At 39.6% G+C, this 13,619-nt stretch overlaps 3 protein-coding genes across 4 annotated transcripts; all 3 read left to right on the top strand.

Annotated features, from left to right (window-relative positions):
• Window positions 1-2,234: 2,234 nt before the first annotated feature.
• LOC115566486 (C-type lectin domain family 4 member A-like) lies at window positions 2,235-5,244 on the top strand. Its single transcript, XM_030392399.1, has 6 exons — window positions 2,235-2,386; window positions 2,470-2,589; window positions 2,726-2,989; window positions 3,070-3,233; window positions 3,892-4,037; window positions 4,629-5,244. The coding sequence occupies exons 1-6, from the start codon at window positions 2,326-2,328 to the stop codon at window positions 4,771-4,773; spliced, it is 900 nt and encodes a 299-aa protein (XP_030248259.1). The 5' UTR covers window positions 2,235-2,325; the 3' UTR covers window positions 4,774-5,244.
• A 129-nt stretch (window positions 5,245-5,373) lies between these two features.
• LOC115566487 (C-type lectin domain family 4 member E-like) lies at window positions 5,374-9,275 on the top strand. Of its 2 annotated transcripts, none has more exons than XM_030392401.1 (6): window positions 5,374-5,746; window positions 7,831-7,926; window positions 8,181-8,447; window positions 8,539-8,705; window positions 8,818-8,954; window positions 9,039-9,275. In XM_030392401.1, exons 2-6 carry the CDS (start codon window positions 7,881-7,883, stop codon window positions 9,190-9,192), a joined length of 771 nt encoding a protein of 256 aa, XP_030248261.1. In that variant the 5' UTR covers window positions 5,374-5,746; window positions 7,831-7,880; the 3' UTR covers window positions 9,193-9,275. The 2 variants fall into 2 exon arrangements, with proteins under 2 accessions (XP_030248261.1, XP_030248260.1); XM_030392400.1 differs by lacking the exon at window positions 5,374-5,746 and adding an exon at window positions 7,052-7,129.
• An 813-nt stretch (window positions 9,276-10,088) lies between these two features.
• On the top strand, window positions 10,089-12,255 carry LOC115566484 (C-type lectin domain family 4 member M-like). Its single transcript, XM_030392396.1, has 6 exons — window positions 10,089-10,475; window positions 10,712-10,801; window positions 11,170-11,436; window positions 11,517-11,683; window positions 11,796-11,932; window positions 12,018-12,255. The coding sequence occupies exons 1-6, from the start codon at window positions 10,361-10,363 to the stop codon at window positions 12,169-12,171; spliced, it is 930 nt and encodes a 309-aa protein (XP_030248256.1). The 5' UTR covers window positions 10,089-10,360; the 3' UTR covers window positions 12,172-12,255.
• Window positions 12,256-13,619: the final 1,364 nt, after the last annotated feature.

Genomic DNA, 13,619 nt, shown 5'->3' on the forward strand with positions numbered 1-13,619 from the left:
ATTTATTTTTACAAATACAGTACCAAATAAAGTACCAGTGGACTCCAAACTGCCCGAAATATGCTAATAAAAAACACCTCCTGGAGGAACTTTTTTGGAAATTGAACATTTGACATTTTGTCAAATTTCACCTGCGATCCATCCCATTCACTTTGCATAGGGACATGTCATAGGAACATGTCATAGGGACATGTCATAGGGACATGTCAGTTCAATAGCGTCCAGGTCATTTGACCCATTGACTCAAAATAGATGCCACAGTCTGATTCTAGTCTAATGAGACACATCTGTTTTGATTGGATTTTGGTGGAATTTCTATTTTTCACAAATATCTTAGGTCAAAGGTCTGAATACTATAAATAGTTTATTCATTTTGAAGGTGATTTTGAGGTGAGATTTCTCCACATTGCTGCAGGGAAATGGTTCAACGAAAATCAGACAGTGGCTCACTTTACCACAATCTCGCAAACAACGGCTTACTTTAGTAAGGGTTGTGCTTGTGTTTTTGTTGCAGTTGTTGAGAGATGAATCATCTTCAAGATATTCTATTAAATACATCTGCATTGATGCTGTCTTACTCAGTCACACCTGCATGACTGTAGCTTTCAGCCAGGAAAAGATGTCATCAGGTGGCACCCAACTTTCACGGGACGTTACGACCCTGAACCAAATCGCCCTCCAGTTGGTGGGTCGGCAGTGGTGGCCAGTCACTGCCCATCTCCTCCTGGCCCCCAGCTCAACTCCTCCCTCCTATTCCAGAGCCAGCAAGATGCTCTTCCTGCTGTCTTCCCAAACCTTCAGACAGCTGCCTTCCTCTCCCTTCCTGCTATTCCCATGATTGTGAGCGTCTTCCACACAGACTGTGCTGGGAAACCCCTACACCCGACCTCAAATGGGAATAGCCAGGTCTGCCACCATTTGTCCCTGCAGTGTTGTCCCTGTCCCTGATGCTTTTTCTGTCTCTCCCGCGCCAAGGTGTCAGCCAGTGCACAAAGAAACTTGTCACGGCGCCATCTGTATCTGCCAGTGTTTGTGCCATTGTTCCTCTCCCTCCACATAGCCTACACAATGGGTCCTCCCTCATTCCCCATCTGTGGAGGTTTGTTGGTGATGGAAGGTTGTCATACACTGAGCGGAGCAGGAAAGAGGTGTGAAAGGGCTTCCACTTTGGTAGGTCCCACTTTGTCCAGGATCCAAGTTCGACGGCCATAGACCTGCGCCTTTCTTCCTCCAGGTGTTGGACCTCGGCTTGGATCATGTCCCTCCACTGCCTTGGGTCTAATTTTCCCCACTGCTAGAAGTGGGTGGAGCCGAGTCTTAGCCTCTCTACACATTGGTTCCCGATGATGTCCTTCAGCTTCAGCGCGCTTTCAGCTTCTGCCACTGATGTGTCAGTCAGCTGTCCATTTGCATCCTGATCTTGTAGCGACGCCTAGTAAGTGGGCAGAGCGGGTGATCTACAATGCCACATATCAGCAACTGTAATGCTCTCCCTCTCTAGATGGCTTAACACCCATTTGCACCTGGAGTCAGATGAGCCCAATGACTTACATGTGACCTCAACAACTTTGAAAAAGTCAACTACATCACATGGGTTAAAAGCTTCGTCTCTTGATCAGTCAGTTAGAACTGAAGAAGCCTGCAGCAGGGGCATAACAACAAGGATGGCTTAGTGATTTTCCACTTGTCCACGTGTGTTTACTCCAGATGCTCCGGTTTCCTCCGAGATAAATACAATAAAAGTTTTGTTTTTTTTAATTGTAATGATTTGCCTGCATTTTTTTCAAAGTTGACTCTTTACTTTTATCAGATTTCCTTTCCAGAACTTGACAGCACAGCATAGCTGTCACTTGTTGTGTGTTCACAAAAAGAGACATTTCAGGCTTTGTTGCCTTGATGGTAATAATGGTTCAGCTTAAGCCTTCTCTCTGGGTTGCAACCTACGTGTAGTAGTACAGTTACTCAGCTCGTTTTAAAAATGCATTTTCTATGTTTGTAGGATTTCACCATGATAAAGCCATCTGGAGAAAGCTTTTGGATTTGGATCTTCATTTTTGAATGCTTGTTGTTTTCATTTTACTCTGATTTTACCCCGAGCAGACAAATGAGAGAGAGAGAGAGAGAGAGAGAGAGAGAGAGAGAGAGAGAGAGAGAGCAAGAGGGTAAAGGGTAGTCGAGCACACACATACACAACCTCGCACACAGTTTTGTAATATTTACAGAACTAACCGAGAGCAGCCCGTCGCCTCACACAGATTAAAGTGGCCAGTTAGGAGGGATTTCTGATTTTTTCTAAAAGTCTGATGAACAGAGGGATATCCAGAAATGATTCCACATGATTTCAGCACAGATGGAAACTCTTTACACCATAACACAGGAAACAAAGGTAGACTTGTATTATCTAAAATGCTCTTGTGATGGTTTAAAACATATACACTCCGTTATTATCTGCTGTGTCTGTTTGTTCAGGATCTGTGCGCACAATCAGAGTCGGGTCCAGAAGTCTCCCACTGTATCCACTGGTTATCTTGTGTTTAGGACTGCTAAACACTATTCTGCTGTTAACTGCTATTGTTATTGGGATTTACTGTGAGTACGACTATTAACCGTCCTTACCCCACCTTTCTATCAATTGGTAAATATTTAAAGAAACCAGTAACTTGTTTTCTAAGTATCACCTAAAAGATGAATGAAAAAGTGACCCTATTATCTCTGCTTATCACAGGTGGTCAAGCCAGTGAGGTATCCGCTCCCGACCAAATAACAGTACAAGCGCTCATTGTAGAGGTGAAGCAGCTTCAAGTAATGCAGACCGATGCCATCAAAGCTCGGGAGGAGGCCCAACAAGCACTAAAGGAAGAGCTTGTGAGGCATCAGCAGCTGAAACTGCAGTTAGAGCAGAACAAGACCCTCAGCGACAGCCTTCAGAAGCAGCTCGAGACACTTCACATTGAGAAAGCAACACTGCAGTCCGATACATCTGGTACAGGTGAGAGACTGTTGGATTCGTTTTCGGAGTCAAGCATTTTGTTCTTGCAGTGACTTTAACTCAAGTTCCCTCTTTAACAGAGGAAAGTTGCGGAAGATGTCTGCCTGGGTGGTTTTTAGCCAACACAACCTGCTACTTCCACTCGAGATCAACGTCTGATCCCTTAAAGAACTGGCACGACAGTAGGGAGGACTGTATCGCGCGTGAGGCCAATCTCACTGTGATAGATAGCTGGGAGGAGCAGGTGAGTCTGGTATGCTGTGGATGGAAAACAAGACAAAAGAGTGAGTAGAGGTGAGGAGTCACAGCTCTTTGTTTTCTATCCTTCCTTATGTGCGCTGAGAAGTAGGGCTGGGTAGTATATCATTAGTTTATCATTGTTCTATATAATGTCTTATTCTGGATACCGTTATATTGTGATAAGGCAAAAGTCTTGTCTTGCCTGGTTTCAAAGCCTGCATTGCAATAAAGCGATGTCATTTTCTGAACTTACCAGACAATTTTACTTGCAATAAAATTTGCCTTTACCCACTTAACCAAGACCTACTAAGTAGCTTTTTCCAGAGCTCTTAACCATAGCTGGCTGTCTTCATTGACAGATTTGATCAGCCTCAGGTGTGACAAGAGAAAAATAATAGGAGTTAAGATTCTTTTCAAGTGTTTCGACTTATAGCAGGTAAAAAAAGCAAAAACACGTGTAACTAATGACATTTATTACAACATCCATTCTTTTCCTGGCATGTGAAAAGGTATATTGCGATAGACAATATATGTGAAACCTAATGGTTTATTAGACATGCTGCACTCGGCATCTCATCACTTGCCAGCGAGACTGGCTCTGCTAATAATTACTGTACAGGTGTGCCTTTAATCGTGATGTGGTTTAACCTCTCTTTACCTAGCTCAATCTATTCGAGAACCTACCAAGACTGGATCCAAGCATTCGACCATGGTGGAGCAAGCCAGGTGGAGTCTGGTTTGGCCTTACCGATATTCACTCAGAGGGCAATTGGGTGTGGTTAAACAATGAGACGCTGCAGGGTGAAGGGTAAGAGCTCTAAGACTTCCTGTGCAATGTCTCATGTGTCATGTATGGTAAATATGTAGCTTGAGCCAGCAGGCAATTAGCTTAGCTTAGCTTTTGTGCATTTACCCAAATGTCAAACTGTTCTGTTACTAAATAATTCTCTGAATATTTGTAAAATTCGGTATCCATAAAATAAAATGTTGCGTATTCTTTTAGTTTTTCATGAGTAACACTTGAAAGAGATTCAAACGTATCTGAGTGAATGAATCAAGATCTTAAATGGTGGCATGTTAATGATGCTTGCCTGCAATGTCAGTTTGTTGACCATGTGATGATCGCCAAATAATGTATGCAAGAAATACAAATGTATATTAATGTGGCAGAAATTGTTTGAAAAATAATCTCAAATCACAAAACAGAATTTGAAGGTGTATTGCTGCAGAGATGCGCTAGCCTGCAAACCTGTGTTCCAGAACATGTGTGCTTGGAACAGATCCCCCAAAATCACAAATCATCATCATGATTTTTTATTTATTTTTTTGTGAAATTGAAAACTGTATTACCATATTGTGCAGCCCTAATAGGAAGAATAAAACCTGGCTCTTGCTTTAGGTACTGGATACCGGGGGAGCCCAACAACTATGGACAGAGAGAGGACTGTGCAGCACTTATGATCATGAGAAACCCTCGGGCAGCATGGTTTGATGCAGATTGCAAGGGGGACAAGGAATGGTTATGTGAAATGGAACCCAACTAGCTGTGGAGAGCATGGTGTTCCATATCCAGGCTGACTGCTCAAAGATGCATCGAAACCATCATATGAACAGGCCCGGTTAGTGTCCATATCAGAATTTATTGTGAAAGGCTTTAGCTTCATGTTCCAACACTTGGAAAGCCCTCGGGTTAGCTAGGGTTAGTAAGTTATTTTCAGAGCATGTTTTGTTCTATTTGTAGGAAACCTCTTAATAATAACCTCCTTGGCAGGGGTAACTAAGATTGAGAACACGGTAAACATTATACCTGCTAATCATCAACATGTTAGTGTTGTCACTGTGATGTAACAATGGCAACATTAGCAATTAGCTCAAAGCAACACTGTGCTGAAGAACAACCTCCTAGAGCTGCGAGCATGGATGTAGACTCTTATGATGAAAACTTGACACACAGCATGTAAAACCAATGCCTTACTGATGTCTTTCTGAGTGTAATTAAAGGTTGAGTGAATGAATTGTGACTCACTTGTGTGACAAATGTTGTGGTTTTCACCGAAGAGTAGAACTTCAACAATGTACTAAGAATGTCTTTTTCAAAGCGAGACTGAGATTTTTGGGCAGCAGGGGGTGCAAGTAAGTTATTTTTAATGTCTACGTTTGAGGACATCAGTGAAATGTTATATCTGACAGGAGATACTAGAACCCACAAACCCATGCTTTGTAAACCTGGCTTTGTCAACTGATCCATTTGTCATAAGTGTAGCGTTCAGTAAATGAACTTGTTGTTAAGTCTATAGATATATAGTCTATAGTCCGAACATACTGGTCACATTGTGGAAGGATCGAGTGCATAAAAGACTTTCAGGAGGCAATTTCACATTGGAAAGAGAAGAAAGTGAGATCGCAGGCTCTTGCACACACAGGGTTTTGTAATATTTACAGGACCGCTGACTCACACAGAAGAAAGGACCAGGACCAGAGGGTTATCCAGGCATCATTTCAACTTCTGCACAGATGGTAATTCATCACAATTCATAACGTGAGAGTGAGAGTTTTCATACAGATCACATTGCAATACAGGCAAAAATGAGTTATTGTTAATGTAAGCACAAAGTCATTGAATCTATAAGTTAAAACAACCACTGATGCATCCAATAATGTCAAAATCATGTTTTTATTATTAATACTCTACTCTCTCTACTCTACTTTATTTACCATTTTTGGATAGGGGAAAAAAACTGATAACAACAACAACAACAACAAAACAAAGCAAAAAAAAAATAAATAGTTGTGTTGACATTTATTTAAATAGTCATACATTTAGTATCATCATGATTGATAATTTGATTCAAAATCATGTGTGTGGCAATAAACGCGTGATGAGCTGGAGGGTCCAATGTATGAATTATTATTTCGCAATATCTCTCAGGGTGCAAAAGGCCATCTAGAGGTTTCCGAGGAAGTTAAGATTGTCATGCTGGCATCAATCGTTATTTCACCAAAATGTATTAAGAAATTACCGTTGAAAAGGACTCCGCCAAAAAACAGTGTGTGACCTAAAATATCAACACATCAGCAAAAAAACAACTTTCCCAATGTTTTTCTTATTGGCGTGTGCCTTGCAGTGCCAACACGATGATGCTTCCCTCCAAGTTCCAAGGGAGAGTTGTGTAACATGAATAAGAACAAAGATTCAATTACTCAAACATATGTCCTTTCGTTACTCCACACTGATAGATTGCTCAACATTCCAACATCTAAAGTTTTCACTTTAAAACAAAGATTACAAAAATATAAACAGAATATGGAGAAATAACTGTTTTGATGTCAGACATCTTTGTATTGTGTTGCAGAGATATCTATTAAAGTTAGAATGCTAACCAGCTAGCCCCTAGCCATTTTGTACCTCAAGACGCAATAGGCTGATAGTTATCGACACAAACACTCCCTCGGACCTCCGATCTCCCAGTCCAGTCCCAGTCTCCCAGTCCCAGCTTCCCAGTTACCTGAGCTTACTAGCCATCTGTAGCTACAGTTGGCAGCTATGTTTGCGGTTGTTTAGAGTGTGATGTGACAGGATGCCAAATCTTACATATTGCATCTTTAACAAAGCCTGAAATGACGTAAGAATAAAAACTGGAGGTGGGTTTTCCCTCCACAAGATTTTGTCTAACAACCATGTTGCACATCCTTATTTTCAAGCTTCGTGTGAGGTTTACCACTGCACTATATAAACATAGGCCTATAATTCCAAGTAATGGGTTAGTTTGGGGAAGAAACCCATTAAACTTTCACTTTCATGCTCAATAAAAAAAGCAGTAGTCTGTATCCATGGCACTGCAGTCATGGACAATCCACAGAAAAGGACATTCTACTTTTGCTCCGAAATATTTGGACGAGGTATAGTTTGTTCTGCAGCATCTGACACATTTCCTTTTTTTTTCTTGTCTTGTTCTTTTACACAACTTCTTTTTTGTAATTACTAAAACGTTAGCGAATGTAGAGCTAAAGAGCTAAAAGAATAAATCTCAAATATACAGGGTGTCCCAACAAAAATGTATACACACTTCAAATAATTGTAAAGTTGGTGTTTATTAGAATTAATTTAATTTTCAAAATGTAATAGAATTTACAAACATCATTTTATTGTTTTGTCACTGCCTGTTCTCAAAGTGACGTCCGTTCTGGTCCAGACACTGCTGACAACGCGAAGCAATGGAATCGCACACATCATGAAACAATTCCCTTGGTATTTGTGCATAAAAAAGAAATAAAGAAAAAACAAACAATTGAGTTGTCAGCTGCTAAAGTGTGTATAAAAATTTTTGGGACACCCTGTATGTTCAACATCCACCCTCAGTAACTGCAGTTTTAGACTCATGTTACTGTAGCTTGATAAAATAAAATTAAAAAACCTGTGTATGTAACTGTTCAGATTAGTCAGAATACTCTGATTTTTTTGTGCATCAAAATGAGTAACCAAGACTTTTTTAAGTTATGAAACAAAATAAATTCAATTTCCATTGTATTGGTACATGGAAAAAAAATATATGTTTTGTGATTTAATCTTGATTGTTTAAACATTTTTCTGTCCATTACAGGCGGATCCACTTTTCGTAAAGATCGTCTGGTTTTACTCTGTCTTGGACTGATGAATGTAGTTTTGCTGATTGTGGCTGTTGTTATTGGGATTAACTGTGAGTATGACAGTGATTAAAAGTTTCATTTCCCTCTTCTGCAGAACTTTTATCGGCTAGCTGAATAGACACTTTCTCACACAATACAAGATATTGTGCAAGATAATGTGCAATATCTTTGTATTATTTTACTTTCAATATTAATATTTCTATATACTATTCACAAAAGAAACTATCTTTATTGTCCAAAAAGGAAACAGTTTTATACACAGTCCTGACTCTGTTTGTGACAATGTGTTTTTTCACCTTTTCAGGTGCTAAAGTCAGAGAGGGTTCCTTCCATGTTTCACACTCAGCTGTAGCACCGATCATCGATGAGCTGAACTATCTCCGCAGCAACCACAGCGACGTGATCGAAGCCGAGGAAGAAGCCAAGAACACCTTAGAGAGGGCAGTTAAAAACCATGCACAGCTAAAGCAGAAAATCGAGAAGCAGAAGACCATCAATGACAATTATCAGAAGCAGGTTGAGGAGCTGCAAGGAGAGCTGATAAATCTGCAGTCCAATATGTCGGCTCTGGGTGAGAAAGACTTGTATTGTGGTTGTTATTTAATTAATTAACTTAGAATACTGAACAGCTAAACTGACAAGAAATCCTTTATTTCTCCTAGAGGAGAACTGTGGCAGGTGCCTCTCTGGATGGGTTCATTACAACTCGTCCTGCTATTTCTTCTCTTGCGCTGAGTCCTCTACTGTTACAAAAAACTGGCCAGATAGCAGAGCTGACTGTATTAGACATGGAGCTGACCTGATTGTGATCGACACCAAGGAGGAGCAGGTGGGTTTCTGTACAAACGAGAAAAGGCTGTCAGTAATAATGTTGAAATACATTTTCTGTATTTTAGATTTACGTTTGAGTCCTTTAAAATGTGGATTTCGTGCTTGTACAGAGATTTGTGAGTGACAGCATTGGAAATTTGAGAGGGACACAGGACATCCTAGGGAACTCATTCTGGATTGGTCTCACTGACACAGAGATAGAGGGGACATGGGTCTGGATTAATAATGTCACCGAAGTGGAGCAAAGGTGAGACCTGAACTATTATAGTCTCAATGTGGCAGGATTTATGGATTATGAATTCAAAAAAGAAAATTATTTGATTTTCTTAAGGTACTGGATGGATGGAGAACCAAACAATTCACACCACCATGGAGAAGACTGTGCGACTGCGGTTTATAGCCCCAGCAACCCGTGGAAGACCCGTAACGATATCAATTGTAACTCGTATCAGAGGCACTGGATATGTGAGATGACATCAAACTAGAACCAGAAAGTGCCTCTGAAGCAGAAAACACAAAATTATGTTTGTTATTCCCTGAAAGAAGAATAAAACACTTTTAAGATTGAGCTGATGAGTCTGTGTATCTTTTGCTGTCCATTATTCTACTTAACGTCCTTAGTAACGCATTGTCAGTAAAACCATTGTTTTCCTACACTAAGGTGCATCCTGCATGTGCTCCTCTCTCACGTTGCATGTCACTTTTTCTTTCTTGGATGTGAATGAATGTTAAAATACTCTTAACTTTGTAGCATAAGGTGTAGTGTTACACTGCTTTTTCAGTTAATTACATTTGATCAGCTGGTTGGGCACACGACCCCGCTCCACAGGCTGAACATGCGGTTTTGCCTTAAGGAGATTTTCACATTTTGTTCAAACACAAAAACACATACATGAATACACAATTTTGGCTTTTACGTGTGCAAAAAAGCACTTGCTAACAAGTGGCTGAATCAGACAACAGAGATTGTCGGGGACATTACACATCATCACATCGATTGAAAGTCAGTTAAAGTGTCGTGCTCCACAAATCATTTCTAACGCTTCACAGCAAAACAGACTCACAGCATTATTTTAAGGAACTGAAGTAGACAGGGACTTAAGTAAAATTCTCTATTACTCCGGCCTTGAACATGTAAACTTTTAGGAGTGATGGAAGTACACAACTTTACAAAATATACAACAATGGTCTGGTTCTTTTAATGCTGAAATGTTAGATATTATATCTTTAAACAAAGATGATGAGCAAAGGGCAAAGAGTGTGGGGCATGTTAGCATGCTGGTGTTAACCTTTAGCTCAAAGTGCTGTGACCTCACATGGCTGCAAGCATGTCTACAGAGTGCTGTTCTTCTTAGATTTAAACAGAAAAAAGAACTGAAAAGACAGCACACTGAGGAACTACGACGTCATCATCACACTTATGAAGAAGTAGGATTCATGGGCACACACAGACACAAAAAACACGGCAATGATGCAATCCATTGTTCCTCTGTGTTCTCCATGCAACAGTTGATTCTCTATAGGAAAAAACTGCTGTGCACTGAATATTTTCAACTGACAAACAGTCATTTAGGGTGGATTCATATTCAGACACACTCATCCTGTCACGGATAATAAAGCAGAAGGCAAAGTGGACAGAGCTGCATCATCGCAATGGAGGATCAACAAAGATTGACAGACGCTGGGCAGAAAATATCATTCATACCAAAGTTATCGCAGGCTTTCTTCAACCTCAACGGACATTTTCGCTCTCGCTATCAAATACAAGGTACAACAAAATGCATACTGCTTTTTTTCCTTTGTCTCAGCAAATCAACCTGTAATTTTAAGGACATTTCTGCTGTCATTATTCAAATGTTACTGAATAAGGAGCATTGCTAATGTTATTTTACTAGGCCGGGCCTTACTACCAAGCCTCAATGATTGTAGCTTTAAAGTGATATTCACCATGTAGAGAATCACATGTAACTGTTATTAAAACCTGATGAATTACAATGGTCACAGGTACAGATGGATCCAACCGGCTGGTTTTAATCTGTCTGGGACTGCTGAACGTTGTTTTGCTGATAACTGCTGTCGTTCTCGGGGTTAACTGTGAGTATGACAGCACTCATTTCTCTCTTCTGTGAAATTTCACTTATATGAAAAACTTGAACACAAGAGGCTTAATGCTGACCTTCAATTTATTTCAGAATGCTTTAAAAAAGGCTGAAATTGGTTTCATTTCAGATCATACTGTGTCACTTAATCAGAAATGAAGTTAATTAGGTTCCATGAGGGTTTTAAAACAGTAAAGTCGAGCTTTAAAACGCATATCATTGAGAACTTAATGCTTAATTATTCTTTGTGTATAATAATTTTCACACACTTTCTCTCGCATTAAACAAATGCAACTCTGTGAACCTCCATAGTTTTGACACAGTTCTCACTTTCTTTGTGACAATGTGTTTTCACCTCTTCAGGCGCTAAAGTCAGAGAGGGATCTTTCCATGTTTCACACTCAGCTGTAGCACCGATCATCGATGAGCTGAACTATCTCCGCAGCAACCACAGCGACGTGATCGAAGCCGAGGAAGAAGCCAAGAACACCTTAGAGAGGGCAGTTAAAAACCATACACAACTAAAGGAGAAAATCGAGCAGCAGAAGACCATCAATGACAATACTCAGAAGCAGGTTGAGGAGCTGCAAAAAGAGCTGATAAATCTGCAGTCCAATCTGTCGGCTATGGGTGAGAAAGAGTTGTTATTTAATAAATTAAGTTAGAAGGCTGAAAAACTAAACTGACAAGAAATATCTTATTTCTCCTAGAGGAGAACTGTGGCAGGTGCCTCTCTGGATGGGTTCATTACAACTCATCCTGCTATTTCTTCTCTTACGCTGAGTCCTCTACTGATACAAAAAACTGGCCAGATAGCAGAGCTGAATGTATTAGACGTGGAGCTGACCTGATTGTGATTGACAACAAGGAGGAGCAGGTGGGTTTCTGTACAAACAAGAAAATGCTGTCATTTATAATGTTGAAATACATTTTCTGTACTTGAAATTCAAGTTGGAGTCCTTTAAAATGTGGCTATCTTGCTTGCGCAGAGATTTGTGAGTGGCAGCATTGGAAATATGAGAGGGACCCAGGACAGGCTAAGGAACTCATTCTGGATTGGTCTTACTGACACAGAGATAGAGGGGACATGGGTCTGGATTAATAATGTCACCGAAGTGGAGCAAAGGTGAGAGCTAAACTATTATAGTCTCAGTGTGGCAGGATTTATGGATTATGAATTTAAAAAATGAAAATTATTTGATTTTCTTAAGGTACTGGATGGATGGAGAACCAAACAATTCACACCACCATGGAGAAGACTGTGCAACTGCGGTTTATAGCCCCAGCAACCCGTGGAAGACCCGTAACGATATCAATTGTAACTCGTACCAGAGACACTGGATATGTGAGATGACATCAAACTAGAATCAGAAAGTGCCTCTGAAGCAGAAAACACAAAATTATGTTTGTTATTCCCTGAAAGAAGAATAAAACACATTTAAGATTGAGCTGATGAGTCTGTGCATCTTTGGCTGTCCATTATTCAAACTGCATTTTAACATCAAAACCAAGATCTCAATACAGTTTTAACTGACAATCATTCTGTCTTTAAAGGTTTACACTTTGTATGTGATCAGAACACAAGGTTGGTTGCCATGACACATGAATCCACTTTCAGTCGCCCTCGTTGGTTCAGATCAAATTATCTCAATAAATATTGTATGGATGCCATTACATTTTGTACAGACTCCCTTGTCCTACTCAGTGTGAATTTTAATAATTAGCATAATTCCTCCAAAACTACTAACATTCCCATCAGTCTCAGCTGAACTTAAGCATTAGCAGCAAATATTAGCATGCTAAGTGGCTGATCACGCCAAGATTTGTCGTTAATAACGCATTGCCAGCATAACCTTTGTTTTCCTTCACTAAGGTGAATCTTTCATGCGCTCCTTTCTTGCATTGCATGTTACTTTTTCTTTTTTGTACGTGGATGAAAGATAAGATATTTTTAACTTTTAAGCATAAAGTGTGGAGTGACACTGCTTTTTCAGTTAATTACATTTGATCAGCTGGTTGGGCACACAGCCCCGCTCCACAGGCTAAACACACTGTTTTGCCTTTAGGAGATTTTCACATTTTGTTCTAAGACATAAACACATACATAAGTACACCATTGGGAATCTTGAAGCTTTTACGTATCTAAAAAAAAGCACTTGCTAACAAGTGGCTGAATGAGACGACAGAGACTGTCGGGGACATTACACATCATCATGCCGATCGAAAGTCAGGTGAAGTTTCGTACGTTCACAGCAAAACAGAATCACAGCATTCTCTTAAAGAACTGAAGTAGATGGGGACTTGAGTAAAATGATGTATCCCTCCGGCCTTGAACATGTCGTAAACATGTAGGAGTAATGGAAGTAAACAACTTTACAAAATATACAACAATGCTCTAGTCATTATAATTCTGAAATGTTGAATATTATATCTTTAACCCCTGTTTGGTGTTCATATTTTTGTAATTCAGCCAGTGTTCGTGGTTCTGGTGGACCTGCTGCATTTTTTATTTTTTTTATTTCAATACAATCAAACAATTTTATTTTAAAACAGATGTTTACTTCACCCCAATTACAAGCAACATAAACAGCTTATATAGTTAATATTTGCCATTTCACTTTGTTAGATCACATTTAAGAATCAAAGTGCTACTCATTTTTAATTTTTTTAAATAAAGTTCAATTAAAACAAAGAAAATCACTTATAATCAAGATATAAGGGGAATGCATTCAGCAAATGTACAAATGAAGCAAAGTTTTTCATAACTATTGATTTTTATTTATTTGAAATTCATTAGAAATGTATCCAATTCA

The sequence above is a fragment of the Sparus aurata genome, chromosome 16 (assembly GCF_900880675.1).
Source record: "Sparus aurata chromosome 16, fSpaAur1.1, whole genome shotgun sequence".
NCBI lineage: Eukaryota > Metazoa > Chordata > Actinopteri > Spariformes > Sparidae > Sparus > Sparus aurata.

Coding starts and splice junctions, on each gene's coding strand:
- LOC115566484 (XM_030392396.1), top strand. CDS start 10,361: ATGGAGGATCAACAAAGATTGACAGACGCTGGGCAGAAAATATCATTC. Junction 11,437..11,516: donor GTCCAATCTGTCGGCTATGG/GTGAGAAAGAGT, acceptor TATTTCTCCTAG/AGGAGAACTGTGGCAGGTGC. Junction 11,933..12,017: donor GTCACCGAAGTGGAGCAAAG/GTGAGAGCTAAA, acceptor GATTTTCTTAAG/GTACTGGATGGATGGAGAAC.
- LOC115566487 (XM_030392400.1), top strand. CDS start 7,075: ATGGACAATCCACAGAAAAGGACATTCTACTTTTGCTCCGAAATATTT. Junction 7,130..7,830: donor CTCCGAAATATTTGGACGAG/GTATAGTTTGTT, acceptor TGTCCATTACAG/GCGGATCCACTTTTCGTAAA. Junction 8,955..9,038: donor GTCACCGAAGTGGAGCAAAG/GTGAGACCTGAA, acceptor GATTTTCTTAAG/GTACTGGATGGATGGAGAAC.
- LOC115566486 (XM_030392399.1), top strand. CDS start 2,326: ATGATTCCACATGATTTCAGCACAGATGGAAACTCTTTACACCATAAC. Junction 2,590..2,725: donor TATTGTTATTGGGATTTACT/GTGAGTACGACT, acceptor TGCTTATCACAG/GTGGTCAAGCCAGTGAGGTA. Junction 4,038..4,628: donor GAGACGCTGCAGGGTGAAGG/GTAAGAGCTCTA, acceptor CTCTTGCTTTAG/GTACTGGATACCGGGGGAGC.